The sequence below is a fragment of the Halichoerus grypus genome, chromosome 7 (assembly GCF_964656455.1).
Source record: "Halichoerus grypus chromosome 7, mHalGry1.hap1.1, whole genome shotgun sequence".
NCBI classification, from domain to species: domain Eukaryota; kingdom Metazoa; phylum Chordata; class Mammalia; order Carnivora; family Phocidae; genus Halichoerus; species Halichoerus grypus.
This window is the reverse complement of record NC_135718.1, coordinates 151,036,794-151,053,737: the sequence shown is the minus strand read 5'-3', so window position 1 is coordinate 151,053,737 and position 16,944 is coordinate 151,036,794. Positions and strand designations below refer to the sequence as shown.

General features: G+C 41.1%; 1 protein-coding gene across 6 annotated transcripts in view; it reads right to left on the bottom strand.

Moving 5' to 3' along the window:
• The window catches only part of CD84 (CD84 molecule), a 39,623-nt gene that overhangs the window by 12,346 nt on the left and 10,333 nt on the right, over nucleotides 1-16,944 (bottom strand). For 2 of the 6 annotated variants that reach the window (XM_078078452.1, XM_036084732.2), the window contains exon 2: nucleotides 2,869-3,216. In XM_078078452.1, coding sequence (XP_077934578.1) covers nucleotides 2,869-3,216 — 348 coding nt within the window. Of the gene's footprint in view, nucleotides 1-2,868; nucleotides 3,217-5,653; nucleotides 6,235-16,944 lie in introns of those variants that run through there. The other 4 variants (XM_078078453.1, XM_078078451.1, XM_078078454.1 and 1 more) reach the window with 4 other exon arrangements.

Genomic DNA, 16,944 nt, shown 5'->3' with positions numbered 1-16,944 from the left:
CCAGCAGATAAGAAAATGCCCACATTCTGAGTTGGTAAATTTAGTTCATTCTTGGCCAGGCTGCTGTGCTAGGCTTTGTTCCTTCTCCCCTAGCCATGTGGGAAGGATTCAGAAGGAACCAGCATGTGGCTTTCTAGTTCCTGTGGTATTTTTAAACTTGTCTGTGCCTGTGAGGAAGTAGAATATGGTAAGGAAGAAGCTGTAAATATTTTTCATTCCAACCACACCAGAAACCCTGGTCTTGTGAGTCTCTTCAAGGGATCTATTCCAGACCAGATTTAGTTATGACTTGTGAAAAACTCCCAGAGAAGTCTGGAGTGACCTCGGTGAGCTGTAACAGTGATCTATACAGATGTATAGAGGAAAAAATGAGCGAAAGTGTGTGTGTGTGTGTGTGTGTGTGTGTGTGCATTTCTTTAGAAACTGGATTTACAAGAATGTCCAACTCTCTGCTTGATATTTACTTATTCTTAGAGAAACTCTTTTTTGCTGGGTGTTGAGGTGGGGGATAGTGGTAAGGAATAGGATCCTATCTCATTTTTCTCAGCAGGAACTGAGAAGTTACCTGCATCAGGCTGCTGGGCAGAGAAGGTCGGGGCTGTGGCTGAGAGTGGAGAAGCCACTGGAGACCTGGGTCCGACCAGGCTCTGCTGCTCTCTAGAACGGGGACGCACACAGCTTCACTGAGGATAATTTTCTCCTGCTAGGGTTGTTTGTTGTGAGGGCTACATGGGTTATTGTGTTTAAAGAACTCTCTAATACCCATCCGTCCATCTGTCTTTCTATCATCTATCATCTATCTAGCCACATTAATTATCTGTGGGAGAGACAAAACAAGCCAGCAGCAGTGACCACTGCTGAGTGCTGCAGTGCACTGCATACTGCTTTTACTCTGTGCGTGTATTGCCTAAATATGTGTGATCTCTCTATATGTTTTAAAAATTAAGTGGTAGAAGGCCAGACACATAGAGTTCAGTAAATGTCAGTTCCTGTATCACTATCTTCTCCACTAACTCCCCAAAAGGTATAGATTTTGTTAGGTGGGCAACCCGGCTTTTTTAAACTTGTCTGTGCCTGTGAGGAAGTAGAATATGGTAAGGAAGAAGCTGTAAATATTTTTCATTCCAACCGCACCAGAAGCCCTGGTCTTGTGAGTCTCTTCAAGGGATCTATTCCAGACCAGATTTAGTGATGGCTTGTGAAAAACCCCCAGAGGAGTCTGGAGTGACCTCGGTGAGCTGTAACAGTGATCTGTACAGATGTATAGAGCGAAAAATGAGACTTTCCCGTGGTCCATCCCACCTGCGGATAGCATAACACCTCCCAGAGGTGAGGGGGTAACACTGAACGTATGAAGAGATGAAAACAGGGGCGCCCGGGCGGCTCAGTCGGTGAAGCATCTGATTCTTGATTTCGGCCTCGGTCATGATCTCGGGGTCCTGGGATCGAGTCCCTTGTTGGGGCTCCGCGCTCAGCGGGGAGTCTGCTTCTCTCACTCCCTCTCCTACCCCTCCCCCTACTTGCATTCTCTCTCTCTAAAATAAATAAATAAATCTTTTAAAAAATGGTTAAAGTGTTAAGTGTTGTGTTATGTATGTTTTATCACAATAAAAAAAAATCTTTTAAAGAAAAAAAAGAAAAATGGATCTACCATATGTTTTCATTCTTGGGCATTTATCCCGGAGAAGCAAAAAGTCATTTCATGCAGAAACTTGTACATGAATGTGCATAGCAGCTTTATTTGTCATAAGCCCAAACTGGAAAGAACTAAAATATCCTTTGATGGGTGAATGGTTGAACAGACTAGTCCATCTATACCATGGAATTCTATTCAGCCATAAAAAGATATAAACTATTGATACTGGTAATAATTAAGATGACTCTCAAATAAATTCTGCTGCGTGAAAAAAGCCAATCTCAAAAGCATGCCTACTGCATGAGTCCATGTATGTGGCATTTGTGAAATAACATAATGATAGGTATGAAGAACGGATTAAGGTCTTCCGGGAGTTGGGGAGGGACCGCGGGACTCTGAACGGCGGCTGAGGGAGTCTTGCTGCGATGGTACACTTGAGGATCTGGATCGCGGTAGTGATCATATGAGGGCGCACATGTGAATTAACTATGCAAGCTACACATATACTCACACATAAATGAGAGCCCGTACAACTGTGACATCCGAATAAGCTCCTTATTCCTGCTTCTCTATAGTTACACAAGATGCAACTTGTGTAAAAGGGGGGACTGGGCGACGTGCACATAGAACCTCCCTGCATGGTTCTTTTTTTTTTTTTTAATTTTATTTATGTATTTGAAAGAGAGAGTGAGAGAGAGAGAAAGCATAAGCAGGATGATGGGCAGAGGGAGAGGGAGAAGCAGATTTCCCGCTAAGCAAGGAGCCCGATGCGGGATGCCGCACTCCATCCGGTGACTCCAGGATCATGACCTGAGCCGAAGGCAAACGCCTAACCAACTGAGCCACCCAGGCGCCCCTCTCTGCCTGGTTCTTTACACCTCTCTGTGCAGCTACACTTATTTTAAAATAAAGAGGTGTTTTTTTTTTTTTTTTAAAGAAGTGCTTTCCATACACTATCTCACTTGATCCTCTCAGTGACCAAGGGAAGTGAATAATATGATTGATTATTCACATTTTATAGAAAAGAAAAACCAGGTCCATGGGACAACTTGTTGATTGAAGATTACATAGCTAAAAACAAACAAAATCACATCCTCTTTTTTAGTATTGGTGTATTTACATAAGGATTTATAAGTACAGAAAGATTTAGGGAAACCAATAAAGAAATAAAGGTGTTCTATAGATAGCAAATTTGCAAAACAAAACAAGCCCTTTATCCTCCCACAACTTACGGAAGACCTGAAGGCTGTAGCGCCTGGTGGTGGTGATCATCCCTTCAAGGGTCTCTGTATTTATGTCGGCTTTGTAGATGCCCGAATCTTCCATCCTCAGATTACTGATCTCCAGGTTGTAGTTCTTACGTGAGACATTTATCCGGTCATTATAATTTTGGTGGGTCACAGTAACTTTGGGTGCTGTTCCTGAGTCTCCTGGCGTTACAAAAGCAACAGATGTTTCAGAGTTCCAAACAATGTTGACAACTTGCTGTGATTTTTCGATATTTAAGGGGAAAGTGACTGACTCCCCCACAATCCCAATCACCGTGAAGACGTCTGTGTCACTTCCTTCTGCTTCCAGACCTGGGGACATAAATAGAAAACCATATAGCCATTTCACTGTTGCACCTTTTAAAGTCTCCTGTCTCCCCAGGCTTGAGCCTCCCTGAAGAGCTGCCTGGATGCAGCTCATCCAACCTCTGGAGCGGTTTTTTGTTTTTGTTTTTTTGTGTTTTGTTTTTGTTTTTGTTTTTGGTATTCTACTCTACATATAATATGTTATGATGGCTAAATTTTCTAAGGGATTTTCATTCAAAAACGGAGTTTCCAGTGAATTTCAAGGGATCTATTTCATGAAAAACATTCATCTAGACTTACAGACTGAAAGGTCTAAGGGATTAGAGGGATGAAGACCATACACCTCCAGAAGTTTTGAGAATTAAGTGTCTTTCTTTCCCAAGATCATATTGCCAAGTGTTGGAAGAGCTGGGACAAGTGCCTGGCTGCTATAGTCTTTCCAAGAAGAAAGCTACATTTATGCCGTTAATCCCAGAAGATACAGGCAGAGAATGCTTTGGAAGTTCTGGAGTAAATATTTCTCAAGCTGGTGATTTGGGGAGGTCTTTTTTGTTCACTACTCTATCTCCAGCCTCTAGATGAGTACATGACATGTACTGGGTGCTTAGTAAATATTTGTGGAATGAATAATAAATGGAATTCACTTATGTGTTGCCTAGAATCTCTTGGAACACTTCAGAAGTAAGCAAAATTCATTTATTCATTCATACATTTATGAATGAATGCATGGATTTATTCAAGGTCAGCTTTGTCCCAGATACTACGGCAGGTAATTATTAATCAAATTTCTAATACAAACGTTTGCTGAGCATCTACTCTTTTAAGTGCGATGTAAGGAGCTGGGGATACAGTGGTGAGTAAAAATTGATATAAAGTTCCTGCTCTCAGGAACTTAACGGTTAAAGGAAGAGATCCATGTTGATTGGATAACCACAGATGCACAGATACAAAATATGTAGTTGACTCTTGAACAACACAGAATTGAACCCTGTGGGTCCACTTATACATGAATTTTTTCCATAAATATGGTACAGTACTGCCAATGTATTTTCTCTTCTTTATGATTTTCTTAATAACATTTTCTTTTCTCTAGTTTACTTTATTGTAAGAATAAGGTATTGTAACACAATAAAACATACAAAATATGTGTTAATTGACTATTTGTTATCTGTAAGGCCTCTGGTCAACAGTAGGCTATTAGTAAAGTTTTGGGGGAGCCAAAAATTATACATGGATTTTCAAGTGCATGAGGGGTCAGCACCCTCAACCCCTGCATTATTCAAGGTCAACTGTATAAGTATTACGGTGCTTTGAGAAAGAATAGCAAGGGGACTTGACATGTTCTGGAAAATCCAGAAACACTTTCTAGTAAAACCTGAAGGATGAACGCTTTTAAAATCTAATGTGGGGGGAAATGAGAGGTTTATTTTTTTTCTCTCTTCTCCTCTTTCACCTTATGAAGGTAAACTGATTTAATACGTGGTTTGTAAAATGAAAGGCAATATAATTATAAAATGGCCGCCCTTGCCCTCCAGCCCAGTAACCCCTGCATGAGCCCACGGATTGCGAATACAAACCTCTTTTCTTTCAGACCAACCAAGATTTTGCCTTAGGAGGACCATCCCAGGTGAGACATGATGACTTAGTTGGGCTGGGTTAAGTACAGAAGAAGACGTAACAGGGTCATGGGGGAGGGGGAAACTAAGAACCCTCATCTACAGACATTTGTTAAGTGCTAACATTGTGCCAGATGCTGTGTTAGGGACTCAGGGAAGAATAGGATGTGGTTGCAGTGCTGAGGAGCTCACAGCCTAGAGAATAAGACAGACGTGTATGTAAGTAAAAAGTAGCACAAGAAGAACCATGAGAGACAATGGACTCTGAAAAACAAACTGAGGGTTCTAGAGGGGAGGGGGTTGGGAGGATGGGTTAGCCTGGTGATGGGTATTGAGGAGGGCACGTTCTGCATGGAGCACTGGGTGTTATGCACAAACAATGAATCATGGAACACTATATCTAAAACTAATGATGTAATGTATGGGGATTAACATAACAATAAAAAAAATTAAAAAAAAAAAAAAGTAGCACAATCTGATGAGTGCCAAATGGTAAGAGCAAAAGAAACAAACTATTGGGTGAACAGAAGGAGAGACTAAGGCCGCCTTCAGTGGCAAGAGTCTTAGTTTACCAAAATCCAGCTTCTTGAGCATTAATTCTCTCCAGATGAACTGTTCCATTGGGCCGATGGGGTGTGGCAGAGGGGCACGTGGTGTGTGCCCGCCTGAGTCCCTCTCAACCTGTGCAGGTGCACGGAGCCTTGAGCTCAGAAGGACTCTGAACGTGCTGTAATGCAGCGACGCAGCCTGGAAAGTCTTACTGTTGTTGGAACAAGGACACCCCCCCCCACCTTTTTCATGTTGGAACAAGGACCCCCCCCCCCCACCTTTTTCATGTTGTGCTGGCGTCTGCCAATTAGACAGCTGATCCTGGTGCCAGATAGTCCATGTCTTGTGCGGCTTTTTAAAAGTCAGACCCTGGCACCTAACTGTCATTCTGCTCTGTAGATTCAAGTTAAAAATGTGAAGAGGATGTGGGTTCTCTCCTCAAGCTCCAGGAAGTGTGTAGGCGATTTGTGAAAACAGAACTTCCTAGGGCTCATGGCGGTTCGGCGGCCAAAACGCGGAGCATGTGTCATGTTGTTTTTGACTTCTCCCCCATAGCAAGTCATTCAGGAAGTGATGCTGGTGCATCAAAGGGCAAGGAGACAGGAGCAGTGGAGGTCAGGTCAAACTGGGGAAAGTCCTGCTGCTCTTCTTGCAGCTTGTGTTGTTGGTGAGAATCCTGGGCTGCTGAGGAAAGGCCTAGGGCTCACCAATGCACAAGATGCAGACTCGGTCACCTCCAGGCACTCTGACTGCGGTCTGAGTCAGGTGGCTGGAAAGACAAGGAGCCTGGTGATGTAGGTGCTAGCACTTCTGCTTAAAAGCTGGCCAACTTTCATAAAGCCACAAAGCCTTTCTGAATCTCAGTCGCTTCATCCGTAGAATGGAAACAATAACATAAAGTTTGTTCTATCTAATTAGTGACCAGCAAATCATATAATATGAGTGGAATGTCTTGTAACCATTAAGGCACCATACATGTTAGTTGTTTCTCAAGTTGATAATGACGATGATTCTCATGCTCTTCATTTTCTTCATCATCATCCTTGTAACTGGTATGTGCCATTTAGGACTTCCTAGGCCACCCCTATGATGGCCCAGGGGGGTCCAGGACCATACCGAAGAATGTATAAAGAGCCATTATTAAGGGCTAATTCAAGTAAAGCCCAGAAAGATAGTTTTACGTACCACTCCACTTGATGGAGTTTTTATTAGTAAGACTTTATTAGTGAGACTTTATTAGTAAGACTTTAGGTTTTAAAAAAGGTTTAGGTTTTAAAAAAGAATCTCCAAGGGTGCCTGGGTGGCTCAGTCGTTATGCGTCTGCCTTCGGCTCAGGTCATGATCCCAGGGGCCTGGGATCGAGCCCCGCATCGGGCTCCCTGCTCGGCGGGAAGCCTGCTTCTCCCTCTCCCACTCCCCCTGCTTGTGTTCCCTCTCTCGCTGTCTCTCTCTCTGTCAAATAAATAAATAAAATCTTTTTTAAAAATAAAATAAAACAAAAAATAAAAAAGAATCTCCGTATCAAGCTACCCCAATATTTATTCTTCTAGGTGCTGTAAGATAATGTAAGTGCTATAATAAAATGTAGGTGCTACAGTATATATAATATACATTATATATTATTATATATATTATTTTACATATTTTATATTTATATATTATATTATTATATATAGTAATATAATATATAATATAATAGTAATATAATCCAGGTGCTATAATATAATGCAAACATTATATTAGCATTGGAAGAGACCTAAGGAAAACCCATCTCCAGAGAGAACTTGTAGCACAAAAATGTCTTTAGGACTTACCATGTAATACACTAGGCAAGTCTATGACCAAACCGGTTCCCTGCCGTTTTTTAGGAATTTCATAACTGTTTAGGAAATAAGACACACACATACACATAACTCTCCTTTGAAAAATGAGGTAGTAAATGGTCAATTCAAGTGAATGGTAGAGACAGTAATTACAGTACAAATACAAAGAAAGGAGAGATCACTTTGAGCTATAGAGCTTAGGGAAAACTTTTAGAGAAAGTTTTTAGAGAATTTGAGGAGGACTTTGAAAGAGCAAATAGAATTTTACTGAAGAGAAAGGAAAAGGATGACTCTCTCGGGTCCTCAGGTCCTGAATAAAAATTTAGAAGCAGGAGAAAATGCGATGTGGGTTGAATGAATATAAGATTTGCATAACGGAGTAAAGGAGATAAGGTGGAGATACAAATCTGATTTAGATCTGGGACAACCTTGAGTTTGAGGTCTACATCATAGGCAGAGGGGAGCTATCAAAGTTCTTAAGGATGAAGATTAAAATGATACTTTAGGGTCATAGTAATATAGTAATTATGTGTAGGAAGAGTAAAAGGAAAGAGAAACTGGGCTTGAGAGACCATTTTGGAAGCTATTATAGGCATCTGGGCATGAACCAGAGGATGATAAGATGAATGGAAAGGAAGTGCTGAATTAGAGAGATAGTGCAAAGAAAGATAGGGAATAAGGAGGAACCTGATAGAATTCAATTGTTCAACCATATATTCTGAGAATCTACTTTGTGTCAGTGAAAACTGATAGATACTGGAAAACTGGTTAAGTTTATGCTGGAAAAAAGTCCAAAGGAGAAAATAGGTTTAGTGTTAGAAATATTGAGTTTGAGGGACACCTGGGTGGCTCAGTGGGTTAAACATCCAACTTGTGATTTTGGCTCAGGTTGTGATCTCAGGGCTATGAGATTGAGCCCCACATCAGGCTCTGTGCTGGGCACGGAGCCTGCTTAAGATTCTCTCTCTCCTCTCCCTTCCCTCCGCCCTCTCCAATAAAAAAAAGAAATGTTGAATTTAAGATGATGGTGGACAGGGCACCTGGGTGGCTCAGTTGGTTAAGCGACTGCCTTCGGCTCAGGTCATGATCCTGGAGTCCCGGGATCGAGTCCCACATCGGGCTCCCTGCTCGGCGGGGAGTCTGCTTCTCCCTCTGACCCTCTTCCCTCTCTTGCTATCTGTCTCTCATTCTCTCTCTCTCAAATAAATAAATAAAATCTTAAAAAAATTTTTTTAAAAATTAAAAAAAAGATGATGGTGGACAATCTTGGTAAGTAGTTGGAAGGATGAAAGATAAGGAAAGAGAATGGGCAGAAAGTATTGCTTGGGGGTTGTGGCAGAATGTGCCAGTTATTTTCCAATGTTTGTTCTCTCCTTTATTCTTAGTAAGAGAATGCCTAATTTTTAGCAGGGGATGTGGTCACCCAGGATAAAGACTACATCGTCCAGCTCTCTGCTAGCTAACTTTGGTTATATGACTAAGTTCAGGTCAATGGGATGAAAGTGCAAGAGTTGTATATGACTGTTGTGTCTTTAAGAAGAGGGCATTTTGCTTTCTTCATCTCTTCCTTGCTTCTTGCAGGCTGGAATGCTATGGCTGCTGCATCTCAGACACACATTTTGGATCAAGAGGAGGAAGCCAAGTACTGAAAATGGTGGAGCAGGAAGACTGAAAAAGTATGTATCCCTCACTACCTTGTCAACTATTCAACCAATGGAACTGCTGACTCCAGACTTTTTCACATGAGCAAGAAATAAACTTCTTTCTTCTTTAGGCCACTCTTATTTTTGAAAACTGTCACTTGCCATTGAACTGAAATCTAAGTAGGTTAGGAATCATCCGCAGAGAGGAGGTGATGGAGGGAGAGGTGAGTTATTCAGGAAGAGGAAGGCTAAAGTCCAAGGCTGCTTTGTGAACAGTCACAGGGAGGCACTATCAAAAGAAACTAAATAGAACAAGTGGCAAGAGAGGCACCAGTAGTGGACAATATCATGGAATCCAAGAGAAGAAATGGTCTCAAGAAGGGGGTTGTCATGGATGTTCAGTGATTCAGAGTGTTCAAGTGGAATAAAGACTGAAAATGGACTCTAGGTTTGTCCATTAGGAGGTTATTGATGGCCCTTGAGAATGTGGTGCAAGTAAGATGATTCGAATGGAGGCCAGAGTCTAGAGGATTGAGAATAGAATATGTGCTAAGTAAGTGGAAAATCTTGACAGTGAAAGAAAGGGGATGAAATAGAATGGTAGCTAGAGAGGCCAGTAAAACTAATTTACTTGATTTTGTCTTAAAACAGAAGAGATTTCCTGCATATTTATGAGAGAGACCAAGGACATCTAAGGGGGAAAGGACAGTCTCTTCAATAAATGGTGCTGGGAAAACTGGACAGCCACATGCAAAAGAATAAAACTAGACTGCTATTTCATACTGTAAACAAAGATGAACTCAAAATGGGTTGAAGACTTGAATGTAAGACCTGAAACCATAAAACTCCTAGAAGAAATCGTAGGCAGCAAGTTCCATCAATCTGAGTGATGCATTTGTAGATCTAGCACTAAAAACAAAGGAAACAAAAGGAAAAATAAACAACTGGGACAACATCAAATTAAAAAGCTTCTGCACAGTGAAGGAAACCGTCATCAAAACAAAAGGGAACCCACTGAACAGGAGAAGGTATTTACAAATCATATATCCGATAAAGAGTTAATATCCAGTATATACAAAGAACTCATACAACTCAACAATGAAAAAACTAATGACCTGACTAAAAAATGGTCAGAGGATCTGAATAGACACTTTTCCAAAGAAGACATATAGATGGCCACAAGCACATGAAAAGACGTTCAACATCACTAATCATCAGGGGAAAGCACATCAAAACCACAATAAGATATCATCTTATACCTGTTAGAATGACTATTATCAAAAAGACAAAAAATAACATGTGTTGAAGAAGAAATGGAGAAAACGGAACCCTCATACACTGCTGGTGGGAATGTAAATTGGTGCAGTCAGTATGGAAAACAGTATGGAGATTCCTCAAAAAATTAAGACTAGAACTACCCTATGATCCAGCTATTCCACTTGTGGGTACTTAGCTGAAGAATATGAAAACACTAATTCAAAAAGATATATACACCCTTATGTTCATTGCAGCATTATTTACAATAGCCAAGATAGGAAAATAATCTAATTGTTCATCAATAGATGAATGGATAAGGCAGGTGTGGTATACACACACACACAATGGAATATATATAAATAATATATATAATATATTACATATTATGGAATATATATATATATATATATAATGGAATACTACTCATCCATAAAGAAGAATTAAATCTTGCCATTTGCAACAGATGGACCTTGAGGGTATTATGCTGAGCGAAATAAGTCAGAGAAAGACAAATACCATATGATTTCACTCAAATGCAGAATCCAAAAAAAAAAAAAAAATACTACAGAAACAAACTCACAGGTACAGAGAACAGATTGATGGTTACCAGGACGGGTTGGAGGGTGGGTGGGCAAAATGGGTGAAGGTCAACCATATGGTGATTGACAGTAACTAGACTTTTGGTGGTGATCATTTTGTAGAGTATACAGATGTCAAATTATAGTGTTGTACACCTGAAACTTACATACTGTTGTATACCAATTTTACCTGAGAGAGAGAGAGAGAAGAGGTTAGTTGGGGTAGGTGGTAGGTAAGAAGACCATGTAGAAATTTCCCTGATCAGCCCTGCTCTAGGTTAGGTGCTCCTACTCATGGGCTCTCTGGAGCTCTGTTTTTCCTTCATGGTACTTGCTATGTTATGTAGTAGTCATGAACCCGTGTGTCTGTTTCTGAGCCCTGTGAATGATTTGAGTCCAGGGACTGTAACTTAAAATCCCCAGACCCAGGACAGTACAGGGACACAGACCACTAATGTTTGTCATGGAACAAAGGATGGAGGCAGGAAGTGGAAGGCAGAGATTTTCAATCAGAAGAGGGTCATACCTCGTCTGAAGTGGAAGGGGAAAAGGAGATGATGAGTGAAAGGACAGAGTATTTTGAGGTATTGTTGGGGATGGGGATAGAAGAAAGGCTGCTTGGTGAGGTGAGGGAACACAGGTTTGAGTCAGGTGGTCTGTGCTCAAGTTCAACCCCTGATATTTACTGAGGTCCTTATCTTACTTTACTACAAGATGGCATGTAATAATACCCATCCCATAGAATTGTTTGGGGGCACCTAGAGGTGCTTAATACACAGTGGACATTTTGGAGTAGAGAGGATTAAATAGAAGATAGTCATGCTTGATGACCTGCATCTCTTTAGTAATGTAGAAGGTGAGGCTCTCTGCTAAGAGTGAAGAGGTGAGGGTGGGTCTAGGTAGGAAGTGTAAAGATGAGGAGCACAGGTGTTGAATCCAGGTATATTTGAACCTAGCTATGCTATTTTGAGAAAATTACTGAAATTCTCTGATCCTCAGGTTCTTCACCTCTCAAATGTGGATAATTATTAAATACAATTATGAGGCTGTGCAGTTAGCACAATGCCTGGCACATATAAATGGTAGTTGCTGTTATTATTTTGATAAATATAAAAATTTTGAGGAAATGCTACCATAAGGAACATTCTAGAGGGCCAACAAGACATTGATTAAGGGGATGAAAGGGTTGCTGAGCAACCTTGGGAGGCCAGTGAGGAAGAGGTGACCCACTCTTTTTTTTTTTTAAAGATTTTATTTATTTATTTGACAGAGAGAGACACAGCGAGAGAGGGAACACAAGCAGGGGAGTGGGAGAGGGAGAAGCAGGCTTCCCACTAAGCAGGTAGCCTGATGCGGGGCTCGATCCCAGAACCCTGGGATCATGACCTGAGCTGAAGGCAGATGCTTAACGACTGAGCCACCCAGGTGCCCCGAGGTGACCCACTCTTACAACATCTCTCAGTGACTGTGATTTCCTGACTTCCATATACCAGACCACAGAAGGGAGGGGTGAGAAAGACAACACTAGAGGAGAAGCAAAGGCAAGAAAAGGCTGGAACCCTAGGGTGTGTACTTGGGTGTTCACTTAGTGAAGAAGAACCTGACTGCGTGAGCTTGAGACCTTGGGAAAGTTAGCAACCTCTCTGTGCTCCGTTTTATCAGTTTTAAAATGAAGCTAATAGTGGCGCTTACCTCATAGACGTGTTATGAGAGTTAAAGGAGTTAATATTTGTAAATTTCTTAGAACGGTGTCTGGCATATACTAGGCACTTGTATGTGTGTGCTATATAAAACAAAGACCCGTGGTTAGAGAGATGAAAATAATACCCCAGTGAACTCTGGAGGGAAAAAGGAAAGTAGGAGCACTGGAGTCCTGAGCAGGGAGCTGAAACCGAGAGCAGAGATGAGGAAGAGCATGTTGCTGCTAACAGCCACCAGAACCATCCCCCTCTCCCAGCTTCTTTAGGATCCTTCGAGTAAGCGTTTCTTGTGCTTTGAGGGCACTAGCTAACCATCCCCTCCTCTCCTTCCACCCACTGTCTCCTAGATCAATAAGTCGGGGGACCCTAAATACAACAGGCACAGAAGGGCAGCTGGAGATGACTGCACCCTGCACCCGTCAGGAGAGGATGGGTTACAGTGCGTTACACTGAGTGAAGGCGAGTAAAGGACAAAGAGGAAGCAAAGGGTTGAGTAACCAGTTTTGTGTCATTCTCCATGAGGGTGGAAAGTCCTTGGTCACAAGGGTTTAAGTAAAGGAACCTACCACCCCCACACAATAGTATACTAATGTCTACTAGATTTTTTTACTTTCTTTTTTTCCCTAAAGATTTATTTATTTATTGGGGGCGGAGGGGCAGAGGGAGAGAGAGAATCCTGAAGCAGATTCCCCGACGAGTGCAGAGCACAATGTGGGGCTCAATCCCAGGACCCTGAGATCATGACCTGAGCTGAAATCAACAGTTGGTCATTTAACAGACTCAACCACCCAGAAGCCCCAACTTTCTTACCACCTTTTTTGAGATCTGGGTTGACTTGAATCCGTTTTTTCAAAACAAAAACAAGTGCACACACAAATTCTCAAAACCGAGATGGGATCCTGGCCAGCCACTACTTCCCTCTATTGGTGTATAATCAAAAATTGAGTATAACAAAGAAAATATGGGTACATAGTGCCACCAACATCAGTCTCCCAACTGATTGCTCATACCTCTTTCTTTTCCAGCTTCCACACAGGTGAGCCTAGTAATCCCAAACTTGCAGGTTCATTCCTCTCTAAGGTTCAAGACAAGAAAGATTTGATTCAGGAAACACTTGACTAGCCTATGTCTACCACTGAAACTTGGAGCTCTTGTGAAGGCATGCTGGTTGCTTGGTCAGTCACCATGCTGATCTCCAGGCCTGCTTCAGCGCATCAGGCTGCCGAGGTGGGTCTCTACTGCCTCCTACAAGTCTTGTGTTAGCACACTGATGCTCTTTCCCAGCCTCTATTTGGAACCAGGATTTTTGAGCTGATGTCTTGATATCCAGTTTCCCCCATACATAACATATTTTTCCATTTCTATAAGTGGGCTTCTGCTTTTTAGACCTTTCTGAATGTCTGCAGTAATATTCTGCTCAAACCTCTTTCTAGAACAGAGGCTTTATCTTTATCTCAAAGGCCCCTCTCTACAAGGACTTTGGACTGATAGCAAATTGGATCTCACCAGGACCCCTCCAGCCATGAAATCCTGTGCCTAACCCCCAGGACAATGGTCAGGACCTACTTATCTGTGGACAGATATCCAGGTGGGCCCACTCACCTCTTGGACTTCTCAGTATTGACTTCTGAAATCCTTCTACTGTGCTATACATTCAACAGGACATCAAGACCTTGTTGATATTGGACCTTTGTTTATTTTGAAAAAAAACTAATTTAAATCCACTCACATCATATTGATATGACTGATACTTGAACCATGTCTGGATATGCTCATTTCCTTGGATATTCTGCTTCAGTGCCCTGCTTAAACTTCTATGGTTGGCAAAGACCTGCCCACCAGCCCCATTCCCTGCCTGAATGATTCCATTTCAGCATCAAGGGCATCAAAGGCAAAGGCAGCCTTTTTCAGTGGTTAAGTTTAACAACATTGGAGTTCAAATCCTATTTCCTCCACTTTTCGGCTAAACGACCTCTAGTTTCCTGTGTTTCATCTGTAAAACTGGGGTATTGATAGTGTTCATCTCATACAATATTGTGAGGATTAAGGTGAATAATAAATATGACTACTTAGAGAAATGCCAAACATGTCATGATTGCTCCATAAATGGTTAGTTATTACTATTATTGCTGGGGGATAGGAAATGGGAGCCAGGTGAATGGTTAAAGAAACTGAAGCAAGAAAAGTGTACAGAAAAGGAAGAATTAAAAGAGTGTGAGAAAGAACATATAGAAGACAATGGGCATGGAGCAAAAGTGGTGGATTCTTCCGTCTTCCACCCTAGAGGGTGCGTGGCTAGACCCTTGCAGAGGTAGGGAATCAGAATCATAGTCACAAGTTAGGATGGGAAAGCGGAATTTGGAGCACATGACTGTGAGTCTTGGTTCTTTGAGAAAACTTTTCCAACGTGGACGAGTCATGAGTTTGTGTACTCAGACTTCTCTTATTTCAGTGATTTCAAAGGAATTCTATTGGACATGTCATTTGGCCATTTAACCGACTCAGCCACCCAGGCGCCCCAACTTTCTTATCACCAACTTCTCCCATTCAGTAGGTTGTCATTTAATTTTATGATTGTTTCCTTCACTGTGCAGAAGCCTTTTATTTTGATGTAGTCCCAATAGTTTATTTTTGTTTTTGTTGCCTGTGCCTCAGGAGACATATCTAGAAAAAGGTTGCCAGGACCAGTGTTATAGAGAAATTAACTGGCTGTGCTCTCTTCCAGGATTTTTATGGTTTCAAGTCTCATATTTAGGTCTTTAATCCATTTTGAGTTTATTTTTGTGTATGGTGTAAGAAAATGGTCCTGTTTCATTGTTTTGCATGTAGCTGTCCAGTTTTCCCAACATCATTTGTTGAAGAGATTGTCTTTTTCCCATTGCATATTCTTGCCTCCTTTGTTGAAGATTAATTGACCATATAATCATGGGTTTATTTCTGGGCTCTCTATTCTGTTCTATTGATCTATGTGTCTATTTTTGTGCCAGTGTCATACTGTTTTGATGATGACAGCTTTGTAGTATATCTTGACATCTGGGATTGTGATGCCTCCAGTTTTATTTTATTTTATTTTTTTCAGGATTGCTTTGGCTATTCGGGGTCTTTTGTGGTTCCATACAAATTTTAGGGTTGTTTGTTTTAGTTCTGTGAAAAAAATGCTGTTGGTATTTTAATAAGGATCACATTAAATCTGCATGCACTAACACTTTAAAGAGCCTCAAGAAACTGAAAACCCAATGAGAGGAAGCCAAGAAGAGTAGAGCAGAAAGAGCTCCATCCTTAGGATTAGAGGAACCAACATCGTTTTGCAACCTTACAAATATCAGGTTGTGAAATTTCAGGTGAATTGTTTAACTTGAGTCTTAGTTTATCCTTTTTCTGTGTGTAATGGGATTAATAATATCTATTTTTGCTTACTTCAATGGCTTTAGTGTGAATCCCATAAGAATATAGGCATAAAAATTGTAGAATGCTTTGCAAATTAAGTGACATCAAATGTCACCCTCCAGCCCTTCTCTGGAAGATTGGGGACATCCTTAGATTTTCACTTAGCTTCTATCCAACTCTCTTCCCCATCTACTTGCATTTTCTGTCTACCATGTCAGGGGGGTTAGCACAGGATCCCAAAAGTTGTCCTGCCTAGTCGTTGCAATCTCCATGAAGTTCAAATTAAAGGAGCCACATCTTTAAGTGGTCAAGGGAACCAGAGAGACCAAGGTGTATTGATTCTACCTTTTTAGGAAATCTCAACCCACTAGATTCTCTGTGTTCTAACACATAGCAGGAATTTGCCAGTGGTTTTTCAGAGTGGGTAGGAGAGACTATAAGTAGATTTAGAAATGCCAAGCATAGGGGTGCCTGGGTGGCTCAGTCAGTTAAGTGTCTGCTTTTGGCTCAGGTCATGATCTTGGGGCCCTGGGATCGAGCCCCACATCGGGCTCCCTGCTCAGTGGGGAGTCTACTTCTCCCTCTCCCTCTCCCTCCTGCTCCCCCTGCTTGTGCTCTCTCTCTCTCTCTCTGTCAAATGAATAAATAAAATCTTAAAAAAACAACAAGTAAATAAATAAAATCTTAAAAAAAAAGAAATGCCAAGCATAGTCAATTTTTATATACAGAAGGTAATTGTTTGGATGTAATGAGAGACTGCAAAGACAAAACACCCCAGAGCTGTGTTGATGTTACATAGTTTTCTTTGTACTAACAACAACCAGTATCCATGTGTCCTTATAGTTTACTGTTCAGCTGTAAGTAAAAAAAGTAGTTTCAAGTTCTCCATTTCTTTTTTGAGACCTAACTTATTGTAAAATGGAGATAACAATCTCTTCCTCATTTACTTTGGAGAGTTTTTGAAGGATAGAAGCAGAATAATAATTCTGAATGTGCTTTGAAAATAAAGGGGGCTTATAGAGATGAAGATCTTACAATGATAATTATAGGTATGCATTACTCTAACCTGATACAGTAATGAAATATAATTTGGAAAGGCACATCTCTGTCAAAAACTATACACCAGCATCTAAAGCCAAAAAGAAATGCTTTTAAGTTATTCAAGGTTTTAGATGATACAT